The sequence below is a fragment of the Capricornis sumatraensis genome, chromosome 7, assembly GCF_032405125.1.
Source record: "Capricornis sumatraensis isolate serow.1 chromosome 7, serow.2, whole genome shotgun sequence".
NCBI classification, from domain to species: Eukaryota; Metazoa; Chordata; class Mammalia; order Artiodactyla; family Bovidae; genus Capricornis; species Capricornis sumatraensis.
In genome coordinates, this window is record NC_091075.1 from 47,390,473 (window position 1) to 47,410,842 (window position 20,370).

Genomic DNA, 20,370 nt, shown 5'->3' on the forward strand with positions numbered 1-20,370 from the left:
CAATGCACGATACCGGGGTTTGATCCCTGGATTAGGAAGATCCCCTGGAGGCAGGCATGAAAATCCACTCACAGTATTCTTGCCTGGAGAATCCCATGGACAGAGGAGCCTGGCAGGCCACAGTCCATAGGTTGTAGAGTCAGACGTGACTGAAGCGACTTTAGCACTAGTCTTGTGGGTGCCAGGAATACGTCAGGGAAGGTTTTCATCATTGTTTGGGGACTAACAGAGCATAAAGGCCACCTGGTCCTAATAATTATTAAACTATTAACTGCAAAGCTCTTGATGACAGAGAAGTGATTTACCACACAGTACAGTCCTGGGTAGGGCAGTGGAAGGACAGGTGGAACTGTACATGCTCAAGGTGGCATTGGTTGTGCTAACTATACAACACTCCAGAACATTATATAATACCCGGAAATGCATTTCATTAATAACAAAAGCAAGTCCATTCTCACCTTGGAATACTGCCTCTGGACAAATCTGGGGACCATGCTTAATAGTTTGCAGAAAAAGCAAGGTAAAAGACCCATCTCTGAAAGGGAGCAGAGTAAACATCATGAGTTACAAACCGCCTGACACAAAATAGTGCCTGAAATATTTGTTGCTGAATGAATTAGTCTACTTTTGTCACCTTTTCCCAGGGGCTAGATCCAGATAGATGGCGGGAAGATAAGGGCTTATTTAGAGTTGAAGATCTTCCCACATTTCTTGTTTGAGCAAGTCAAACGAAGTGAAAGGTAGATGGCTTTCTACCATGGACTTTAAGATGGAGAATCACAGGATGATGATAGTCACATTCTTTTAACCTGGCCCATAACTTATGGGAACTTTTGAACAAGTTAACACATTTAGATGTGTAACAAGAGGCATCAGATGGACTCTGATTCACACATCCGGCCAGGCTGAGCCCATGTCCCCTGCACTTGTGGAGCCCAGATTCCTTCGTATAGTAGACGCTCCAATAGCTATGAGACAAATCCTGACTGAGCCCACAGTCCTCATTTATTACAATGCGGCTACTAATATCAGTAGTTATGAAGCTTAAATGGGAATAAAGAATCAGGGTATTTGCCAATGTCGGAGATTCTAAAGCAGAGCTCTCCTACGTAGGCTGCAAATTGGCAGCACTCTTGAGTGTTCCATAAATCCTGGGTCCCATTCCGTACTGTGCTGTGCTGTGCTTAGTCGCTCAGGCGTTTCCGACTCTTTGCGTAGCCCGTCAGGCTCCTCTGTCCATGGAGTTTCCCAGCAAGAATACTGGAGTAGGTTGCTTGCCTTCCTCCAGGGGATCTTCCCAACCAAGGGATCGAACCCAGGTCTCCCGCATTGCAGGCGGATTCTTTACCGTCTGAGCCACCAGGGAAGCGCTTTTCATCAGTCTGGCGTGCTGCCTGGGCACGGTGTTTAAAGCAAAAGAAACAAACAAAAAACCTCTCTAGTGAGCAAGCAGGACTGAGGACCACCGGTTTGGAGACTGTCAAAAGGACTGTGGGTGATCGAAACCTCGCCTCCGTGCTCTCGCGAGGAAGTTCGGGCACCGGAAGTGCCGGAAAGCGCGCGGCGGCTGCGGCGGCAGCGCTGCCGGCGCGGGCAGGGAAAGCGGGAGGCGGAGACCGCCCCGGCGGCGTTGGCTGCGGTGGGGCACCTCGCTGGTACTGCCGCCTTTGGTGCTCTGCTGGAAGGGTCCGGGGCAGGAGCGGCGCCGGGCTCTGGCAGAGCGGCCGCGGGGTCCCCAGCCAGCCTCCGACTAGGGAAGTCATTGCAGGGCCGTCCCCATGTTGCGTTTCCCGACCTGTTTCCCATCCTTCCGGGTGGTGGGAGAGAAGCAGTTGCCGCAGGAGATCATCTTCCTGGTCTGGTCACCCAAGCGGGATCTCATTGCTTTGGCCAACACCGCGGGCGAGGTGAGTGAGCCGGCGCGCAGCCACGAGGACACCGAGCCCGGGCCACCTGTCTACCCTGCCCCTCTCTGCAGTCTTGCTGCATAGTCTAAGTGAATATAAGCGACCACGCACAGGAAAGGTCTTTCGTACACCCATTTCCCGCATTCTGTGGCCAAGTTTTCACACAGCTTGACAATCACACGGTCCTGCATCCCCGAGACTCTCATAGTTATTTGTTAAATGGGGCTTTTAAAGGCTCGTGTATCACTTATGAGTTGACATAGTAGAGGGTCCACAGATTCCGCCCTTCGTTTACTTATACAGTTCAGGCAGAAGAAAGGTGAGTTGTCAGACACGAGCTGTGAATATGCATGTTTGTAGCTGCCAGAGAGGATGTTTAAGAATCTTTATTCTGTTGTCCAACATTCACAGTGTTGGTTGGTTAGCCGTCTCCCATTAAAAATACCTTTAAATTGAAACAAGAGTGATGCTTCACCTGATGGAATGTGCCTGATTCACTGATTCCTGGTGGAATGTGCCTGAGTGTTGTCACTATTTCTGCTGCTGCTGCTGCTGCTAAGTCGCTTCAGTTGTGTCCGACTCTGTGCGATCCCATAGATGGAAGCCAACCAGGCTCCCCCACCCCTGGGATTCTCCAGGCAAGAGTACTGGAGTGGGTTGCCATTTCTGGTTCACCTTATATTACACTTCATCAAGTGTAACCCAGTTGTAACTTTCTGCTGAAAGTTTTTAATTACTTGGCAGACATTTTGTAAGGAAACCTTCACCTTTGTGTCTTTACTCCTTTGGCCTTTTGGCAGGTGTCCTGATAGTTACTTGGCCAGGTGGGAGTTGTCTTCAGCCAGGCTTGGAAACTAGTTGGAAAAGGGAACTCAGCAGTCAGGGAAACGTAGCAGCCTGGAAGGCTGTGTTGATTATCATGGCTTTGTCGCCAGGGTATTGATGTCTGCTTCCCCAAAGCCCTCTATGAAATCTAGTCTCCCTCTGCATCCAGAGTGTTCTGGAATTCTCTCATGGCTCTGAGAGGAGTGCAGTTCCTTCAGCCACAACTGTAGGAGGGAAGGGAAAAAATAGGAGCATCAGTGTGACCAGATGAGTAGGTGTAATTGTGGGCACTTGTTGCTTCCATTTTCTTAGTGAAGAAGAAAGGGCACTGTTTAGGAATGAGGATGGAGACGAAAATATTGGAATTTTGAGGAGGGAAGAGAACTTTGAAGAAGCTGACAAGGCGAGTGGACTAGTGGATCTAATAGGATTGTTCTTCAGTATTAAAAGGCACATGAGCTTAGTGGTTCTGTAGTGAAACTAGTGAGCATGGTTGTGTCTTCTGTTCAGCTGCATGGGTGCAGGTGTAGTTGGCTTTAACCAGAGTTGTTGTGCCAAAGGGTGACAAAAAGCAAGAGATGCAAGGGAGTTGAAATTATGTACAGGAGAAGTGATTGTAATGATGAACTTTGGATTCTAACCTGATTAAGTAGGGAAGTGAGGTCATGTGTGGGGTGAGGGACAGAGAATCGGTGGTAGACTCATTGGATTGTATGTCTTGGTGAGGTTGCAGAATTCAAGTTGGGTATTAGTCAGGATGAGCAGGAAAGATACAGACAGTGATGGAAAGTGGGAAGTTTGCAGCTGAAGTTTATGGCAGCATTTGTAGTTGTCGGTAATGACAGTGTAACAGACATGACCCTGGGAATGACTGAGGTGAGGTAGAAACTGTGGTCATTGAAGAAGAGGTAGTTGAGAACCGAAAGCCAGGACACTGTTGCTCTTGAAATCACCAAAAATGATGATGAGAAGTGTTGGAAGGCATGAATGAGCCAGTGTGTGCATGTGTGCTAAGTTTCTTCAGTTGTGTCAGACTGTGCCCGTATGGACTGCAGCCTGCCAGGCTCCTCTCTCTATGGGCTTTTCCAGGCAAGAATACTGGAGTGGGTTGCCATTGCCTTCTCTAGGGGATCTTCCCCACCCAGGGCATCGTACCTGAGTCTTCTGCTTGGCAGGTAGATTCTTTACCGCTGAGCTGTCTGGGAAGCTGTATTCCTTTCTAAAACATAAGTCTCTTGTTGACATAAAAGTTAGGAAAATGTGTAGAGTACAAGGTTAAATTAGACCTTGTTTCACCTATTTCTTTGAAAATACCTTAAGTTCATTCAGACACTCTTGACTTTGAATTTTTTCTGATGGCTAAATATTATACTTGGTACAATTTTTTTTTAAAATTTATAGTGGGGTTTATATTTATTTTTGGAAATGGATGTTTTTATTATCTGCCACTATGTCTGTTTTGTCCTAGGTTTTACTTCATCGACTTGCAAGTTTTCATCGAGTTTGGAGTTTTCCACCAAATGAAAATACAGGAAAGGAAGTGACCTGTCTGGCTTGGAGACCAGATGGCAAACGTAATGACAGTATTGTAAAAAATGTGTTTTTGTTTTTCAGAAAGAGTATTCTGTAAAGAGAACTTATTCACCGAAAGAATTTATTTTTCTTACAATGTACTAGAATTCTAAATACTGATTTGGGAATTTTGTTTTTTCAGATGCTTTATAGTGTTTTCATGGAACTCAGATTGATTCTGCCATCTTGTTTCATGGCAGAGATATCTCTAAAATGAAATCTGACTTCTTGGCAAAGATAAGTCTAACAGGAAGTTTTATGAGAATATACAGGGTACTTTGGTTTTGTTCTTTTGCTGTCTTGTTCTGCACTGTTTGTCCAGAGCTTCATTTGCCACTCAATAGTCAGTTCAGAGCCATCATGGCCCTTTTCTCCCCAAAATGTGTTTTAGCATTAAATGTGTGGTTCGTAAATATTCTCTCTGCACAGTTGTTTACCTCAGCTGAAGGACTGTCAGCTTTGACCCCCTTCCTTCAATTTCCATGTGATTTTCCTGTTGGTGCCCTGTGTGGTGTAGCTTACCATGCTGCTGCTCTGAGGACTGAACTCTCCTCTTCCATGTGTTGTTACACTGACAGTTATTTGAGCTGCTGTACATGTCTGGTCAGCACAGGAAAATGCTGCAATTCATCTGTATCATTGGTGCCTTAAAAAAACAAATTGTTTTTATAAAATGATATGTATTCCTCCTTGTTGCCTCCTTTTTTCCCTAGATAAATATAAGTCTGTAAAAATGTCCTGAAAGCCTGTCACTCTACAGATAACAGCTATTTTGGTCTATATTCATTTTGCTCAGTTCTTGTTTCTTCTACTGGAAAAAAAAAAAGTATGTGTAAAATTAGAGAACTTTCGTGAGTAGTATTTTGAGATCTTGCTCTCTTCGTCTAAAAACATGAGGATCTCAAAAATCATGAAAGTCAGTGTGTATGAAAATGTATTTAAGTAGGTGATATTTTTATCATTAAAAAATGTCTCCTGTTTTTGAACAGTAAAATAGAGCTTAGCTTGATAATGATTATTTCAAGATTGCTTTAAATTGCTTTAAAGAAGAGGAGACTTGGATTGCCTCTCATCTCACAGAGTTGTATGTATTGGTATACAGTGAAACACACAGCCTTCTGTCTAGACGGTCTTCAGTTTTATATGTTAGGAAGACATTAAGGACTTCTGTAGAGAAATGATACTAGATCATTCAGACCCATCAGTATTTGATATCCCTGTTCAATAAAGGTTAGAAATTAAAAAGAGGAATAAAAAACCTTCCCAAGAACCAAGCAGATGGAATCACTTTTTAACTTTCAGGTGGGGACCAGTATGTCTTGGTGATACGATATTATTGTTTATATGTTGATGTCTGTTCTGTGTTTTCTACTTGGCATCAAGGTTCCAGTCTAGAGGCTCTGATATGTAAGATGTTAAGAACAGTACACAAGACAGTAGTAGGTTGCTCACAAAAGTTTGAGCATTTGAAAATAAGTGTCGATAACAGCATAACTCTATGCAAAGATACCTTTCAGTGTTTTACTTATTTAAAGGAAGGATTTAAGGGTTAAAGCATTTCTATGATTATGATATATATAAAATAGTAAAATTGGGCAAGAAATGAAATACCCATTTTTCTCTTAATATTACACTGACTTATTCTGATTATTTCTTCTTGTTTTAGTTTTGGCCTTTGCCCTTGCTGATACCAAGAAAATTGTGTTGTGTGATGTAGAAAAACCTGAAAGCTTGCACTCTTTTTCTGTGGAGGCCCCAGTTTCTTGTATGCACTGGATGGAAGTGACTGTTGAGAGCAGGTAGAGTGATAAAAACCCCAGTGGTCCCAGTAGGATATTCATGAAATTTTCATTTTTTAAAAGTGGAAACTTAGGCGCATCTGAGTATTGAGTATGTGTATTTGCTTTTAACCTTTTGTCTTAAGCTTATCAAGATGAAATTTTTTTGATATTTGCTAGATTTCTTTCTCTTCTGGGAAAAAATCTGTTTTATTATTGGAGCAGTAATGCCTGAATAGCCAAGATTTTTCTTTTTGGTTATTTTTTAAAGTTTATATCAATGACTTATACTTTCAAGTAATATTAGTTGAGATTTTTGATTAGCAAATTAAGGTTCTGTTTTTCTTTTCACCATATATTTCATTCTGGAACTTTGTGTTTCTGTGTCTGAGTAAATATTCTTCGAATATGAAAAGTGCTGAATCGAGCATTTTGTTTTGATACTGAAGGAGTTCTTTTTATTTTTGTGATCCCTATAGTTTCCTTATTTTGTGAAAATAGTTTTGCCTTAGTCTGTGAAATTAAGTACTCTGCCACGTTTGCAGTAAAGATAGCCTAAAGGGTCAGTAGGCTTAGTGAATACTGAACATAAAAGTTTTTTTTTTTTTTTTTGAGGAAATAAGATCATTTTCTTCCTGTTAGCTTTTCTGTTCTAATTAAGTTTTAAGTTAATATCAAATGAATTTATAAATCCTGATTATTAATTCACAAATTTCCTCAGGAGGGGCTTGTAAAAATATTGGATAATAAGGTCTAGCCTGGGGTTTAAAATTCACTGTAGATAAAACAAGGATCAATCTGTCATCAAATAATAAAGGTTGCAAGAGGTCATGTGAATTTATAGAGGAGCAGAGTATACCATGTAATTTCTGTCCCAGTCCAGTTACCTGCTAAGTGTATTCCTAACACGCTTTCTGTTAAGAGTTCAGAAATGTTATATGGAGATTCCAGGGTCTTTTAGGACACCGCTTTTCACCTTATTCATTTCCATCTGTATTTGGAGGTAGGATTGAAAAAAATGCGAGGACACATAAAACTGTTTCAAAATACTTGGTGTCATCTTATATACACCGACTGGATTGTTATGTCTCCAAATGTGCATAAGGCATAGAGCCCATCATTACATTATAATAACTTCAGTGTTCTTTAAAATTACTCTTGCTACTCCTATGTTCAGTGTTGGTTTTTAGAGGAGAGTTAAGAAATCACAAATTCTCAGTCCATATCTGGTACTGATACTAAATACATATGGATGCATTTCATATGCTGAGAAAATTGTTTATAAATATTTGTTCCTCTTAACATAAAGTGGGTAGGCTGATTTTTTTTTTCTTTCAGAAATAAAGTTCAAGATAAATTAAGAATTTCCAACTTTTCTGTTTCTTGCGTGTGATTGTTAAATGCTGTGCACAGTTTACCACTGTAAAAGTCACTATGTTCATTTGGTAATGTGTCATATGTAAAATTGGGCCTTTAAAAATTAATATTTTTAATGGAAAGAGAAGTAGAATCTTTGTTTTAATAATACTTATTTTTGCTTTGTCTTATTTTCCCCTTTGTAGTGTTCTAACGTCCTTTTATAATTCTGAGGATGAATCAAATCTTCTCTTACCTAAACTTCCTACATTGCCGAAAAAGTAAGTACCAGTGTTTAATCTCATTCAAATTAATCTTACAGGTTTCTTTCTTTTAACACTGACAGTTTTCTCATGTGCTTTAAAAAAATGTATTTCTATTGAGAGTTTTTTACCCTAATCTTTTTTTTTTTCTAGTTATAGCAACACCTCAAAAATATTTAGGTAAGGTATACCTTTTCTTTTTTTCAAGTAAGATAAATCTTTTATTATTTGAAGCATATAGTTGAAAGATAACCCAATTTATTTTTATATTTTAGTGAAGAAAATTCGGATGAAATTATTAAGCTTTTGGGAGATGTCAGGTAAATCTTGCAGACATCTTAAATAGCAAGTTTTATTTTCTTAAATTTGATACTTGAGGCAGTTTTTAGACCAGAGTTCCAAAGATATTTTCTTTGTCATTTTATTTCATTGCTGGCAAATACCTCTGAACAATAAACAGACAATATCTATTACTCACTCACTTTTATTGTATGATATTTGTGTCAAGTTTAATATTATGGTATACTTTCATTTTTAAAAAGTAAAGGAGGATAGAAGTGCTTGAGTTTCTGAAATTTAAATTGAATCTTCAGGTCCTTTAAGCCCACATAATATGTTTAGCATCAGGGCCATGATAAAACTGATGGCATTTTATATTAACTGGAAAAGAGATGATTTTGTTATTGAGGGTATATAAATACAGTTGTTAAAATAATATATTCTTATTTTACTGTAAACTGAGGTTTTTGTAGGCCGAATGAAATTTATGTTGTTCTTTTGGGGGGAAAAAAGGAATAAGCCTGATGTAATTGAAACTTGGTGAACTTGTTTAGAGGTTCGGTCTCCCTGCTAGGGAGCTTGAGTGTGCAGATTATACGAGGGCAGCAACAACTTGTATCATGGTGTAAGAACTCGGTCCTCTCTGTTGTCCTCAGCTTGCTTGTTGCATTATTTTTAATCAGGCTTAATATTCTTGTCCTTGGAGGAAGCTCTGGTTTTATTGAGCTTTATGCTTATGGAATGTTCAAAATTGCTCGAGTCACTGGGGTAAGTTTTTCTTTAAGATTCTCTATTTTTGCCTCTATTTTTGTAACAACTGACTGATTTATGGAAAAGAATAAAACATTACTATTTTTCTCAGTTTCATTTCTTGGATTTACTCGTCCTTAAATGTTAAGAGGATAATTTTCTGACTAAGATAAAATAGTGATATGATGTCTGTAAAGATCAGAGGTTAGAGAATTAGGAGAATTAGTCAAAAAGTTTTTTCTTAACTAAAAGATTACTATGGTACACTTGATTATGATTTGATGTTTTTCTAGCCTTGCATTTAAGAGCTGCCATTTGTGATCGGAATGTGATGAAAGTCATTAGAAGCAATCTTAGGCTCAGTCTTGGTCTTCTCCATGCCTTTTCTTATTCTTGCAGTTCCCTAAAAGGGCAGAAAATGTTGCGGCTCTGCAGGCTGTGTTAGTTCTCCAGCACTCGGGTGCGTAGTTAGGGTCTGTGTCTGCGTCCTTGCAACTCAGTGGACGCATGCCTTCATCTGCCACATACGTGGCAGGAGTTACTGCTTTTTAGAGCTCTGAATTTTCGCTTCCTGTGTTGTAAGCAGATGCAGTGCAGCAATAACACTAAATATAATGGGGATTTGACTGTTTTACAGATTGTCGGTACTTGTCTTGCGTTATGTCTGTCAAGTGATTTGAAGTCATTGTCAGTGGTCACAGAAGTTTCTGCCAGTGGTGCTTCAGAAGTTTCATATTTTCAGGTGAGTATTTGAACCAGCAGAGAGTAAATATATATTTTTAAAGGTTTGATTTTTATTATCCATATCACTGGATTCTAATGGTCATTAAAAAACAAAGCAAAAAATTGACTTGGAGCTTCTAAATCTTAGAGTGTTACTGGTGAATACCTTATTATTCCAATTGCTCAGCATAATTTTCATCAAAACAGTGTTTCGATGGTCTGTTAATGACCAATATTAACTTGTTCCTATACCAGTTCATGTTTGTAACAAGTGTTTTCTTGGGATTTTGACCCAAGAAAATATTATTATAAAATATAATTGTTTTATAATTATATATAAATAATTATAAATATATAATATATAATATAATATATATTATATATAATTATTATTATAATAAAAGCTAATATTTATTAATTATGTAATATGTGCCCAGTACTGAGTAATTCAGTATATTTTATGTGAATCCTCACAGTAACCTAATAGATAGGTACTATTACTATCCCCATTTTGTAGTTGAGTAAATGGCACGCAGAGCAACTGTCACTTGCTTGGTAAGGACTTGAAGGTGATGCTGGGCAGTCTGGCTCCAGAGCCGGGGCTCTTAACTAACACATTGCCTCCTGTATGAGATGCCCACTAAATGCCGGGGAAAACCTTTTCATTGTGTGCTGTTTGTATCATAGACTGTGGAAACGGGGCTCCTACAGAGTATTTAGATTGTAGCTTTGCCTTCAAGAAAATCTTCCTGAAAATTTCATCTCGAATAACCCAGCCACTTAATCTAAGTATGTGTGAACTCTCAAACCAAAGTAGGACGAAAAGATGCAGGATGTGACGCAAATGAGGCCTTATAGTTTCATTGTATTCACAACAGCAGAGAGCTCTTGACTTTCTGCTATTTGCTAGAACAGTTGTTCATGGTTGCTCTTCATCTTAAGGTTCTGTGAAAATCCAATTTCCCGAATTGTGTTTGGTGCTATAGTAAAATAATTCGCTCTTTATGTGGAATTTGTAACATGTTTTTAATAACAACTTTATTGTGATAATTCATGTACCTCTGTAATAGGTAGTTAACTTGTATTTATTAGTAGCTATAATTCCTTAAAAATTTTTTAGATATTTGTGATCATTTTAAAAGTCTCTCATAATAGTGGTATAAATTAGATTATTACATTTATTCTAACTAAGTAGAGAGGACTGCTAACTTAGAGGGGGTCAACTGTACATAGATAGATGCTACAGATGAGAGAATCCTAAAATTATATTCTGTTATTTTCTAATTTGTTATACTGAAAAGGAGCAAAATTCTGAGGTAGTCTTTCTGAGACATAGTTATTCCTTGACTCTTCTTTAAAAGTAGTAAATATATCTGTTTGTGACTCACTTTAGTGTTTTGATTTGACAGCTTGAAACCAATCTATTGTACTCTTTCTTACCTGAAGTAACTCGAATGGCCAGAAAGTTTACTCACATTTCAGCTCTTTTACAGGTATTTATTTATAGCTTGTTTTATGTGACTGTTTACTATAAGTTTCTAATGTTGTGTAAATAAAAAACTTGAAAATCTTACTTTTTAAAGCCAACTATACATGGCAGAGGTGTCCAGTCTGATAGATAAGCTTATAATATCCACTGAAACAAGAAAAAGAAATTTAATTGAAAATTTATTCCAACCCATCTCTATATCTCCAAAAGAAAAGAAAAAAGTCGTTTAAATCTTTTTAAACATTCTCATAAATAAGGTATTTTGTAATTTTAAAAGTGTCTTTGCAAATCAAGTATTATGGAAAATAGTCATTCTAATAGTTTTTGGATATAATAAATGTACCCCCAGTTAGCAGGTGATTGGTGTTTTAGTTGGTTGACTGTTTGGGCCAGGCCCAGCTGAAGGTTCTGTTGTTCTGGGCTAGGTTCAGCTATTCAGGCTGGTCTTGGTCGTACAGCAGTGGTCAGCTGGCTGGTCCAAGTATCTCTCAGCCATGATGGCTTTATCTGAAATCCTCACTCCCCACTTCCCAACAGGCTAGATCAGGCTTGTTGGGTAAGTGGTGTGGACAGTGGGAACGTCAGGCATGTAAGTGGAAGCTTGCAAAGCCTTCTGGAGCCTTGGACTCAGTGACACTTGTGCTTCTTTGTCACACTGAGACACACGGCCAGCCCAAATCGACAGACTGGAGAAACCGGCTATACATCCGGATAGAGGAGCTACAAAGAACGGTGACCTTCTTTCTTCAGTCTGCCACAGTCACTAATGTACTTCATGTCAAAGATTTCTGGAGATCAGTATCTTTTTAAAAGGATACTGTTTGAAGATCGAATAGTTGACCAATCAGCATTTTAACAGTTAATGTACATAAAACACATCGTATATGTAAAAAGTTGAAAAATATCTATTTTACCAGATAAAAACTTAATTTGAGAATGTTTGATTGTTAAATGATTATCAAGTGTTAGCCATGGTCTCTTCTTTCTCAGGCTTAACTTTCAGAGTTAAAAGTGGTTTACAGTAAATCCTGGGTTTCTTTGAGACAATTGGCAGTAAGAAGCATGTATTATTTGGTTAGCATATTGACTTAAGTATTTTTTGCTACTTTAATATTTTTTCTTTTTGCTAATAGTATATAAATTTGTCACTGACATGTATGTGTGAAGCCTGGGAAGAAATACTGATGCAGATGGATTCTCGTCTTACCAAGTTTGTCCAGGTGATGTAACTGGAGTTTCCCATGGAAGGTGTTAAAGAGTGTATGATGTCCTTACTCATTTCATGAGGGACATGAGAAAAATCGGTCTGATTTGTTCAAGGCTCAGATCTTGATTTCTTTGAGATGGCTTGATCTAACCTCAAACTCTTGTCTCAGAGAAAGATAATGATAGTCCTTCCCATTGGAAAAACTTACGTGGGGACAGGATTGTGAAGTGGAGCTAATAGGATGTGGCGATTAAGGACAGGTGTTGGAAGAGCTGACTGGCTGTTTCCTCATAACTGCTATTCAGATCGGAGAAGGCAGTGGCACCCCACTCCAGTACTCTTGCCTGGGAAGTCCCATGGACGGAGGAGCCTGGTAGGCTACAGTCCATGGGGTCGCTAAGAGTCGAACACGACTGAGCGACTTCACTTTCACTTTTCACTTTCATGCATTGGAGAAGGAAATGGCAACCCACTCCAGTATTCTTGCCTGGAGAATCCCAGGGACGGGGGAGCCTGGCGGGCTGCCGTCTATGGGGTCGCACAGAGTCAGACACGACTGAAGCGACTTAGCAGCAGCAGCTGCAGCTATTCAGATAAACAGTTTAAATATGGATTTGAGAGAAGGTTAAAGGTAAGAAAGGGAGTCATGTTCCCATAATTTTGAATAAATAATGCTTATTTAAAAAACACTTATCATGAGTTTATCCATCTTTCTCTAGGAAAAGAACACAACCACATCAGTGCAAGATGAATTCATGGACTTGTTGTTGTGGGGGAAGGCAAGGTAATAAACTTACATTAGAAACTTTTGCTTTACCTTCTCTTTTTAAAGTAATTTATTTCCAAAGTAACTCATATTCATTGTAAAAAAAAAATAGAAAATTCTGATGCACAAAAAACAAAGAATAGTATATATCTTTCTAGGCTTTTTTATTCACGTATTTATTTCCTGTGTAAATGTAATCATTTTATGTGTATGTACCATGTATACATATATCTGTACTTTTTAAATGTATAAAAAAATTAAAAATTTTTATGTAGCTAAATCACTCTTTTCCTTTATTGTATTTACCTCAGCATTATTCTTAAAAAGATCTTTCACATAGTAAGCAGTCAAAGATCTTTATTTTCATCTAGAGATTTTTTTTGGTGGTTTATGATTTTATTCCATTTACATGTTCCAGATATGATTTATTTGGTTGTATGCTATGAAAGACATAACAACTTATTTTTTTCCAAGTGTCTAGTAATTGCCCAGTGTAACTTACTGAGTAGTACATCTTCTCCTTACTGACATGAAATACCATTTTAGTGTATAGCACATTCTCATGTCTATTTCAGTCTGTTTGTGGACTTTAACGTTTCCTGTTTTTGTCTGTTTCTCTGAATACAACAAAGTCTTAATTTTTGTTGGGCTATTTCTTTTTATTTGTTTAAAATCTTTGTTTAAATTTGTACTTTGAAATTAAATGTTTTAAGTGATGCATTCAGATTTTAAATAGAGAAGACTAAAAATACTTTCTTTTTCATTCTAGTGCTGAACTTCAGACCCTCTTAATGAACCAGTTAACAGTAAAGGTGTGGTTATCTTTGTACTTTAATGGCTATGAACATAGTCTTAATTTTTTTTGAATGGCATATAGTATCTTACTTGTTTGCTAAATGTTATATTTTTTTCTCTTAATCAGGGCCTAAAGAAGCTTGGCCAGTCTATAGAATCATCATATTCCAGTATACAAAAATTGGTTATAAGTCACTTACAGAGGTATGAAGATGACGTAGAATCTTTTGGTGTTGCATCTGCACGTACTTATAGCATTGGTTTCCTTTCTTCAGCCTTCTTTTCATCGTCTGGCATTCTCTGTTAGAGAGTCTTCTAGCTGACATTTTTGCCTTAGCATTCGAGGGGAATCTTAAAGTGCCCAAGATTTAAAGAATCGATAATAGTGACTCTGCTCTGTGAAATAACTTTCCAACATCTTTTCACCACCCAAGGCCCTGTCTGGGCTTTTTTGTCACCCAGACAGCCATGAGTTATGTCTTGAATAGGGCATATACCCTTTTTTGAGCAGTGAAATTAAGTATGTTTGTATATCATTTTATATGTTCTGTAAAAGCATGTTACATATTTTTGCATGTAAGTCCTTGGCAAGATGTTGGTTGTGATTATCCTCGTTTTACATAAGAAGAAACTGAAGTTCAGAAAGGGCATGTGGCATATGAAGTTCAGAAAGGGCAAAGTTATTACGTGTCAGAGCCAAGACTGTTCTAGACCCTCAAGTCTCATGCCATTTCTAAACACTGCTCCCTCAGGGAGGCAGCTTGCTGGTTGATGTTCAGTGTTTGACGTAGATTTTGATAGATTCCTTTATGCTGAGACGCCTGGCCCTTACCTCCCTCTTTGAGCACTGTAGGGCTGTCGGCCTGGTCTCCAGTCCGCACTGTGTCCCTCAGATGTGTTCTCCACAGTGGATCTGATCATGTTACTCTTATTAAAAACTTCCAGTGCCTTCCCATTTCTTAGGACCCATGTCTTTGGTGGCCTTCTCAAACTTGACACTTCTGTCTCCTACCTGGGGCTTTTGTACGTCTCTTCTGCTTTTTGAAACACTTCCACTCTGTTCTTCACTTGCATTTTCCAGCTCACAGCTCAGATGTTCAGAGAATCCTTCTCTCATTCCCAGACTAGTTCAGGTTCTTCTCTTTCACCTGTACCTGGGGTGTTGAAATGGTCTGATGATGAAATTATGAAACTGTCAGATTATGTGGTTATGACTGTCTCCCCCATCAGACTATCAGTGTTGTAAGGACCCTTTTGTTTTGTTTACCATGAAGTCCCCATAGTGCCTGACCTGAAGTTGGAGCTTAATAAATATTTGCTCAGTTTTAAATACATAGCTGTTAGGTGAACAAGATGACCATATGACTATCTTAACAGTGCCAGGACCAACTGTGGAACGTAATTTGATCTTATAAAGTTTAATCATGTGGCCAGTTCATCTCACTAGTCATGACAACCAAATGATTCTGCTACAGTTTTTTGAAATAATTTTGAGAGCTAATAGTCTCTCATAGTAAGAAAATTAAAGTTACTTTCAGTTTTTATTTTTGAAAACTTAGAAACATTCAAGTAAGATAATAGGTGCCTGCCACCCTGATGACGGTGATGATACTAATTTATTTCTGCTTTGTTTTTGATAGTGGCTCAGAGTCTTTATTATACCATTTGAGTGAACTGAAAGGAATGGCTTCATGGAAGCAAAAATATGAACCTCTTGGACTAGATGCTGCAGGAATTGAAGGTGATAATTTTATTTCTCAACAGAATGTTTTAAACTCACTTTACTTATTGGACAAATGATATTTATTTATTTACTTCTTTTCAGATGCTATTACTGCAGTAGGTTCTTTTATACTCAAGGCAAATGAACTTCTTCAGTAAGTATTGGGGATACTTGAATATTGAAATCATTGACTTGAGAATATTTCACTTTTTGTAATTGAGAACCTAGCCAATTGTGATTTTCTTAAAATGAGATTTTAAGTTCTTATGAAAATTGCATGTTTATAGGATTAAAACAAACCAATAGCAGAGTGATTGTAAAAATTCACATGGTATTTTCCTATCTCACCCATCCTCACCTCAGGTCCTCTCTTCAGAGGGAATCCTTTAAACTCTTGTAACTGTTTCTGGTTTTAGTTCTATAGGTTACTTCCATATTTTTAAATTGTATGACTGTACTGCATTTCTTGTATTTATCAGTTTTTTGAAATTGTTCCTTTGTTTCTCTTTGTTTTTCCTAGACTCTATTTGCTTTCTTTTTTCCTTGCACTGTCTCTCTTTACCACATTTTTAGATTTTCTCCCTGTCTCAGGGGTAGCATCACATCCCTGGAATTCCCCTCTGTCCCTGGTGCCTCCTCTGTTAGCCTCCCACCTCACAACACCCCCACCACCACCACGCCTGCACCAATCTGTCCATTGGTTCCGGCTCTTATGCCAGCTACCACCCAGGCGTTTTCCTCATTGCTTTCATGGGTTAGATCCTTACTTTCATGATCTCTCCTGTTTCTTGGTTCATTTAATCACTTTGTGGAAAATGTCCTCCAATTACTTAGAAAACAGATGTGTAAAGGTAAGCTTTCTGTGTCCCTTTGTGTCTTTTCTCCTCCTACCACACTTAATTGACAGTTTTGACTGGGTATGGATTATGAAGGGAGATTTATTTTCTCCGAGAGCTTTGAAAGCATTGCTCTGTTGTATTCTAGCCTGTTTGTTGGTGATGGAACTTCTGGTGCTTCTGATTCTCATTCCTTTGTATGCTGTTTTTCTTTCTTATCTTGAAAACTTTATTCTTCATCCTTGATCCATTGAAATTTCACAGTAGTATTTTAAATGTGGGTCTTTCCATATATTGCACTGATAATTAAAAAATGCTATTTTTAAGCTGAACTCTGTTGTATTATTATTTTGATAATTTCCTCTTCTCCCCCACTTTTTAAAACTAGATTTTTGTTCTAGAAATCTAGTTGGTCATATTAGACTTCGTGGATTGACCCTCTATGTCTTTTATTTTTACTCACATTTTTAAAATAGCTTTGTCTTTACTGTTTCTTGTGAAATTTTCTTGACTTGATTATCCAGCATCATCTTTCATCATATACATTTATTGTGCATTTTTCACTATGTTTTAAACATTATTCTAGATGCTGAGAGTATAGTAGTGAACAAAACTGATAAAAATCTTACCTTCATAGATACTGTATTCTAATGTGATGAGACAGATAATAAAGAAATGAATAATTAAAATCTATAGCAGGTCAGATAGTGGTTTGTAGTGGTGGGAAAAACCATGTAGGGAAGGAGAATCTAGGGTGTGCTGGGGGTAGGAGTGCAGTTTTTTGGTCAGGGAGGGCCTTGAGGGTGGAAGGAGTGAGCCTTGCTGATATTTGGGGGCAAAGGGGACAGCAGGTATAAAGGCCTTGAGTTTGGAGCATGCCTGGCATACTTGAGGGGCACCTCCAGGAGCCACTAAGTTAGTGAACTTAGCAACAGTGTGAGCGATAGGATAAAGTGAAAGAGGTCATGGAGGATGGGTCAAGTTGTGTAGAGCCTGTAGGCTGTTGTAAGGACTTTGGCTTTTACGCTGGACATAATAAAGAATAACATAATAAGCTCTTAGAGAATTACAGGCTGTGGGGGAACAGGATCTGACTTAGGATCTTTTTGATCCTTCTTGTTATTTACTTAGTGTTGAGGATAGTTTATATGAGGGCAAGCACAGAAGCCAAGAGAGAAATGGTGGTCAGAATCTGAAATGGTCAGAACCTGAATATATTTTGAAAATAGAACCAAATGGGTAAGAGACAGTGAAAGACGGGAGAAGTAGTAATAAGTCTTGGTGGTACGACTGTTGGGATGCTGGCAAGAAGTCACTGGAAAGAAAGCTGGTGGTTGTGGTTGAGTAGGATGCTTGAAATTGAGATTTAGAAGGCTCAGGTTGGTAAAGAGGGTCTAGGGTGTGAACTTTGGAATAAGAGTCCAGGAGGAATGGAGAATGAAGTCATTGACCCGTGCCATGCTCTTGCCTGTTTTATTATGGCAGTCCTGTCTTAATTACTAAGTGTTTTCTTATTTGTTTACTCATTTTTCAAAGCAGTGCCCTTGCTCTGTAGATATGATATTTCATGGCTCTCTGAGGACATTAATTAGATTTTTTAAAAGTCTTTGCTGCTTCCTGAATTACCTGTTTATATGTCACTTTGCTGTTTGTTTTGGTCTCTTATTGCAAGCTTTCTGGAAAAACCTGATGCCCGATTGTTTACTCATATTTATTCCTGAGGCAGTTTACAGTTGCTTGGAGTTGCGGGGTGCAGGGTGGACCAAAGCCAGCACGAGTGCCAGCGCATGTGGGCCTGTGCTGAGCCCCTCTCTTTCAGTTTCAGTCCTCCTTTGCCCAGCCTGACGTCATCCTGATGTCTTCTGCTGAGCTTGATGTCTCTTAAGGACTGAGTGTCTCCGGGGCTCTGCTGGGTGGATGACTCCGTGCTGCTCCCTCTCTGAAGTGCCTCACATGTGGCCACTGCTGGTGACCTTCACCAGTCACCAGTCTTCTGTCTGCTTTTGACATTTCTGAAACTTAAAAAACCTTTTTTTTCTATCATCTTTTTGTATGTGAGTTTATAACACGTACACCCCTCCCCACTGTCGTTTTAATGGAGTTTAGAATATAGATGTGTGTGCTCAAAGAACAGGGAGGGAAATGACATTCCTTTTCCTGAATATTGAATAATTTTTTGGTTTTGCATATTTGCAGAGAGTAAACATAAAATACTAAGTTTTCTCTGATCATGTTTTAATATGAATGAAAGGTTGTTGATTTAACTTCTTGCTCCTTGGAGATAAGTGAAATATAGCATTATTTTAGATTATAATGGAGAAACTGAGACAGTGAGAATTTTAACATTAGCCTGGGGTTGGGGTGAACTGAGAAAGACAGGAATCTTTTTCCCCCCATTTTTGCTGCAGGAGTTTTGATCGTGGTGCTTGGTAATGCAAGAGATGTCGCAGTTTTTTATGTCAGGTGTTGTACTGTGTACAGAAAGGTTAATGATACTGACCTACTTCTCCAGTAGTATTATGAGACTTAATGCTTAGAAGGGACTTTGAGATTTAGGGGTAAAAAGGGCACATATTATTTGCTTAGAGTAATTATCTTACAGATGTGAGCTTAAAGAGCTTTAAAAAAATGATATCCATTTCTATATTCAGAAACACTTTCATCAAAGTGTAGATGACTTCCACTTATAACACTTAATCTTCAGGGTACGTTTGTGTAAAGCCCAAGGAAATTTGATTTTTGAGATCTGTTACTATAAGGATAAAAATATCAGCTTCCATAAGTAATGTCTTATTGATATCATAGGTAATGGTAGTGACATAGTATAAACTTATAATGATGATTTTCTGTTATGGTTGATATTTTTTCTTCTTACTGATCAGTGATCTTTAAAAAAAAACTGAGAATAGTGCTGAAAATTGTTTTTGTTTTGTTTTGTTTTTTTTAATTTCTTTTGGTTCCAAAGTTAGAAAAGGATTTCATACTTTATTGAATGCTTGGAGAGACTATTACACTTTGTGGCAAGGCTGTTATAACCAGTTAGAATCTGAGTTATTTGCTTTATTTTTAAAAAGAATCAGGATTTGCTCTTTTGAGAGTTTATTTTTAGCTATGTGTTTGATTTGTTAAATCTGTTCTAAAGCTTTAAATGTCATCCAGATAGGCTATACTAGAACAGTAAGGATTATTATATTCCATAGTAACTGAACAGTGATATATGAACCTCCTGTAATAATTTCATTTCTGATTTATTTTTATCTTTTAGAGTTATAGATAGCAGTATGAAAAACTTCAAAGCATTTTTTCGGTGGTTGTATGTGGGTAAGTTAATTGAATGAACCATTCTTGTATTTTTAACACTTTTGAAGAAAAAATGTGGGAATATCAACTTGGAATATTCAATTACACTAGTAAAATTTTAAATACTTTTTCAACACATGGCCAGTTGTATTTCTTCTTTATACCCTCCCATCCCCGCCCCCACAGATACAACTTCTAACATTGATTATCTCTATCACTTACTGATAACTGACCTTTTTTTTACTCTGTAATGTCTCCTTAGGTTCAAATAACATTTTTTAATCTCTACTTTGTATTGGGCACTGTTAGGTGTTAGATTTGGAGTGGAAAAGGGGAGAGAAAATAAGACAAAGCCTCTGCCGTGAATAGTTGAACTCCTGTTTTATACCGTGATCTTGTGTTTCTAGATCTGTGCCATTCATTATGGTAGCCACTAGTCAATTATGGCTGTTGAAATTAGTTGAAATTATGTGGAATTACATATGCAGTTCCTTAGTCATGCTAGCCGTGTTCGAAGTGCTCGGGAGCTGCTTGTAGGTAGTGGCTACCACGTTGGACAGCACAGAACTAGAACACTGCCATTATCACTTCTACTGGACAGTGATGCCCTAGCTAAATCGATTGCAGACCACTAGTCCTTCCTTTGTGTCTCCGCCTCTCTTTGCATTTGTATGTGATCAACAAATAGTTACTGACATGATATCAAATGTGTTAATGTTCACCCTGCAGAGTGTGCATAGTTTATGTATGTAGTCCATTGGTGCTGCTGGTTTTGTGACCTCTCTTAATGTCTTTGGAATA

General features: G+C 38.1%; 1 protein-coding gene across 2 annotated transcripts in view; it reads left to right on the forward strand.

Moving 5' to 3' along the window:
- Window positions 1-1,751: 1,751 nt before the first annotated feature.
- ANAPC4 (anaphase promoting complex subunit 4) overlaps window positions 1,752-20,370 on the forward strand; it is a 34,262-nt gene continuing 15,643 nt past the window's right edge. For both annotated transcript variants that reach the window (XM_068974928.1, XM_068974927.1), the window contains exons 1-16: window positions 1,752-1,907; window positions 4,201-4,306; window positions 5,971-6,103; window positions 7,645-7,719; window positions 7,855-7,881; window positions 7,977-8,021; window positions 8,664-8,748; window positions 9,368-9,472; window positions 10,863-10,946; window positions 12,076-12,162; window positions 12,869-12,933; window positions 13,685-13,727; window positions 13,838-13,914; window positions 15,351-15,451; window positions 15,536-15,587; window positions 19,535-19,590. In XM_068974928.1, the coding sequence (XP_068831029.1) occupies window positions 1,779-1,907; window positions 4,201-4,306; window positions 5,971-6,103; window positions 7,645-7,719; window positions 7,855-7,881; window positions 7,977-8,021; window positions 8,664-8,748; window positions 9,368-9,472; window positions 10,863-10,946; window positions 12,076-12,162; window positions 12,869-12,933; window positions 13,685-13,727; window positions 13,838-13,914; window positions 15,351-15,451; window positions 15,536-15,587; window positions 19,535-19,590 (1,270 nt within the window). In that variant the 5' untranslated portion in view covers window positions 1,752-1,778. The remainder of the gene's footprint in view (window positions 1,908-4,200; window positions 4,307-5,970; window positions 6,104-7,644; window positions 7,720-7,854; window positions 7,882-7,976; window positions 8,022-8,663; window positions 8,749-9,367; window positions 9,473-10,862; window positions 10,947-12,075; window positions 12,163-12,868; window positions 12,934-13,684; window positions 13,728-13,837; window positions 13,915-15,350; window positions 15,452-15,535; window positions 15,588-19,534; window positions 19,591-20,370) is intronic.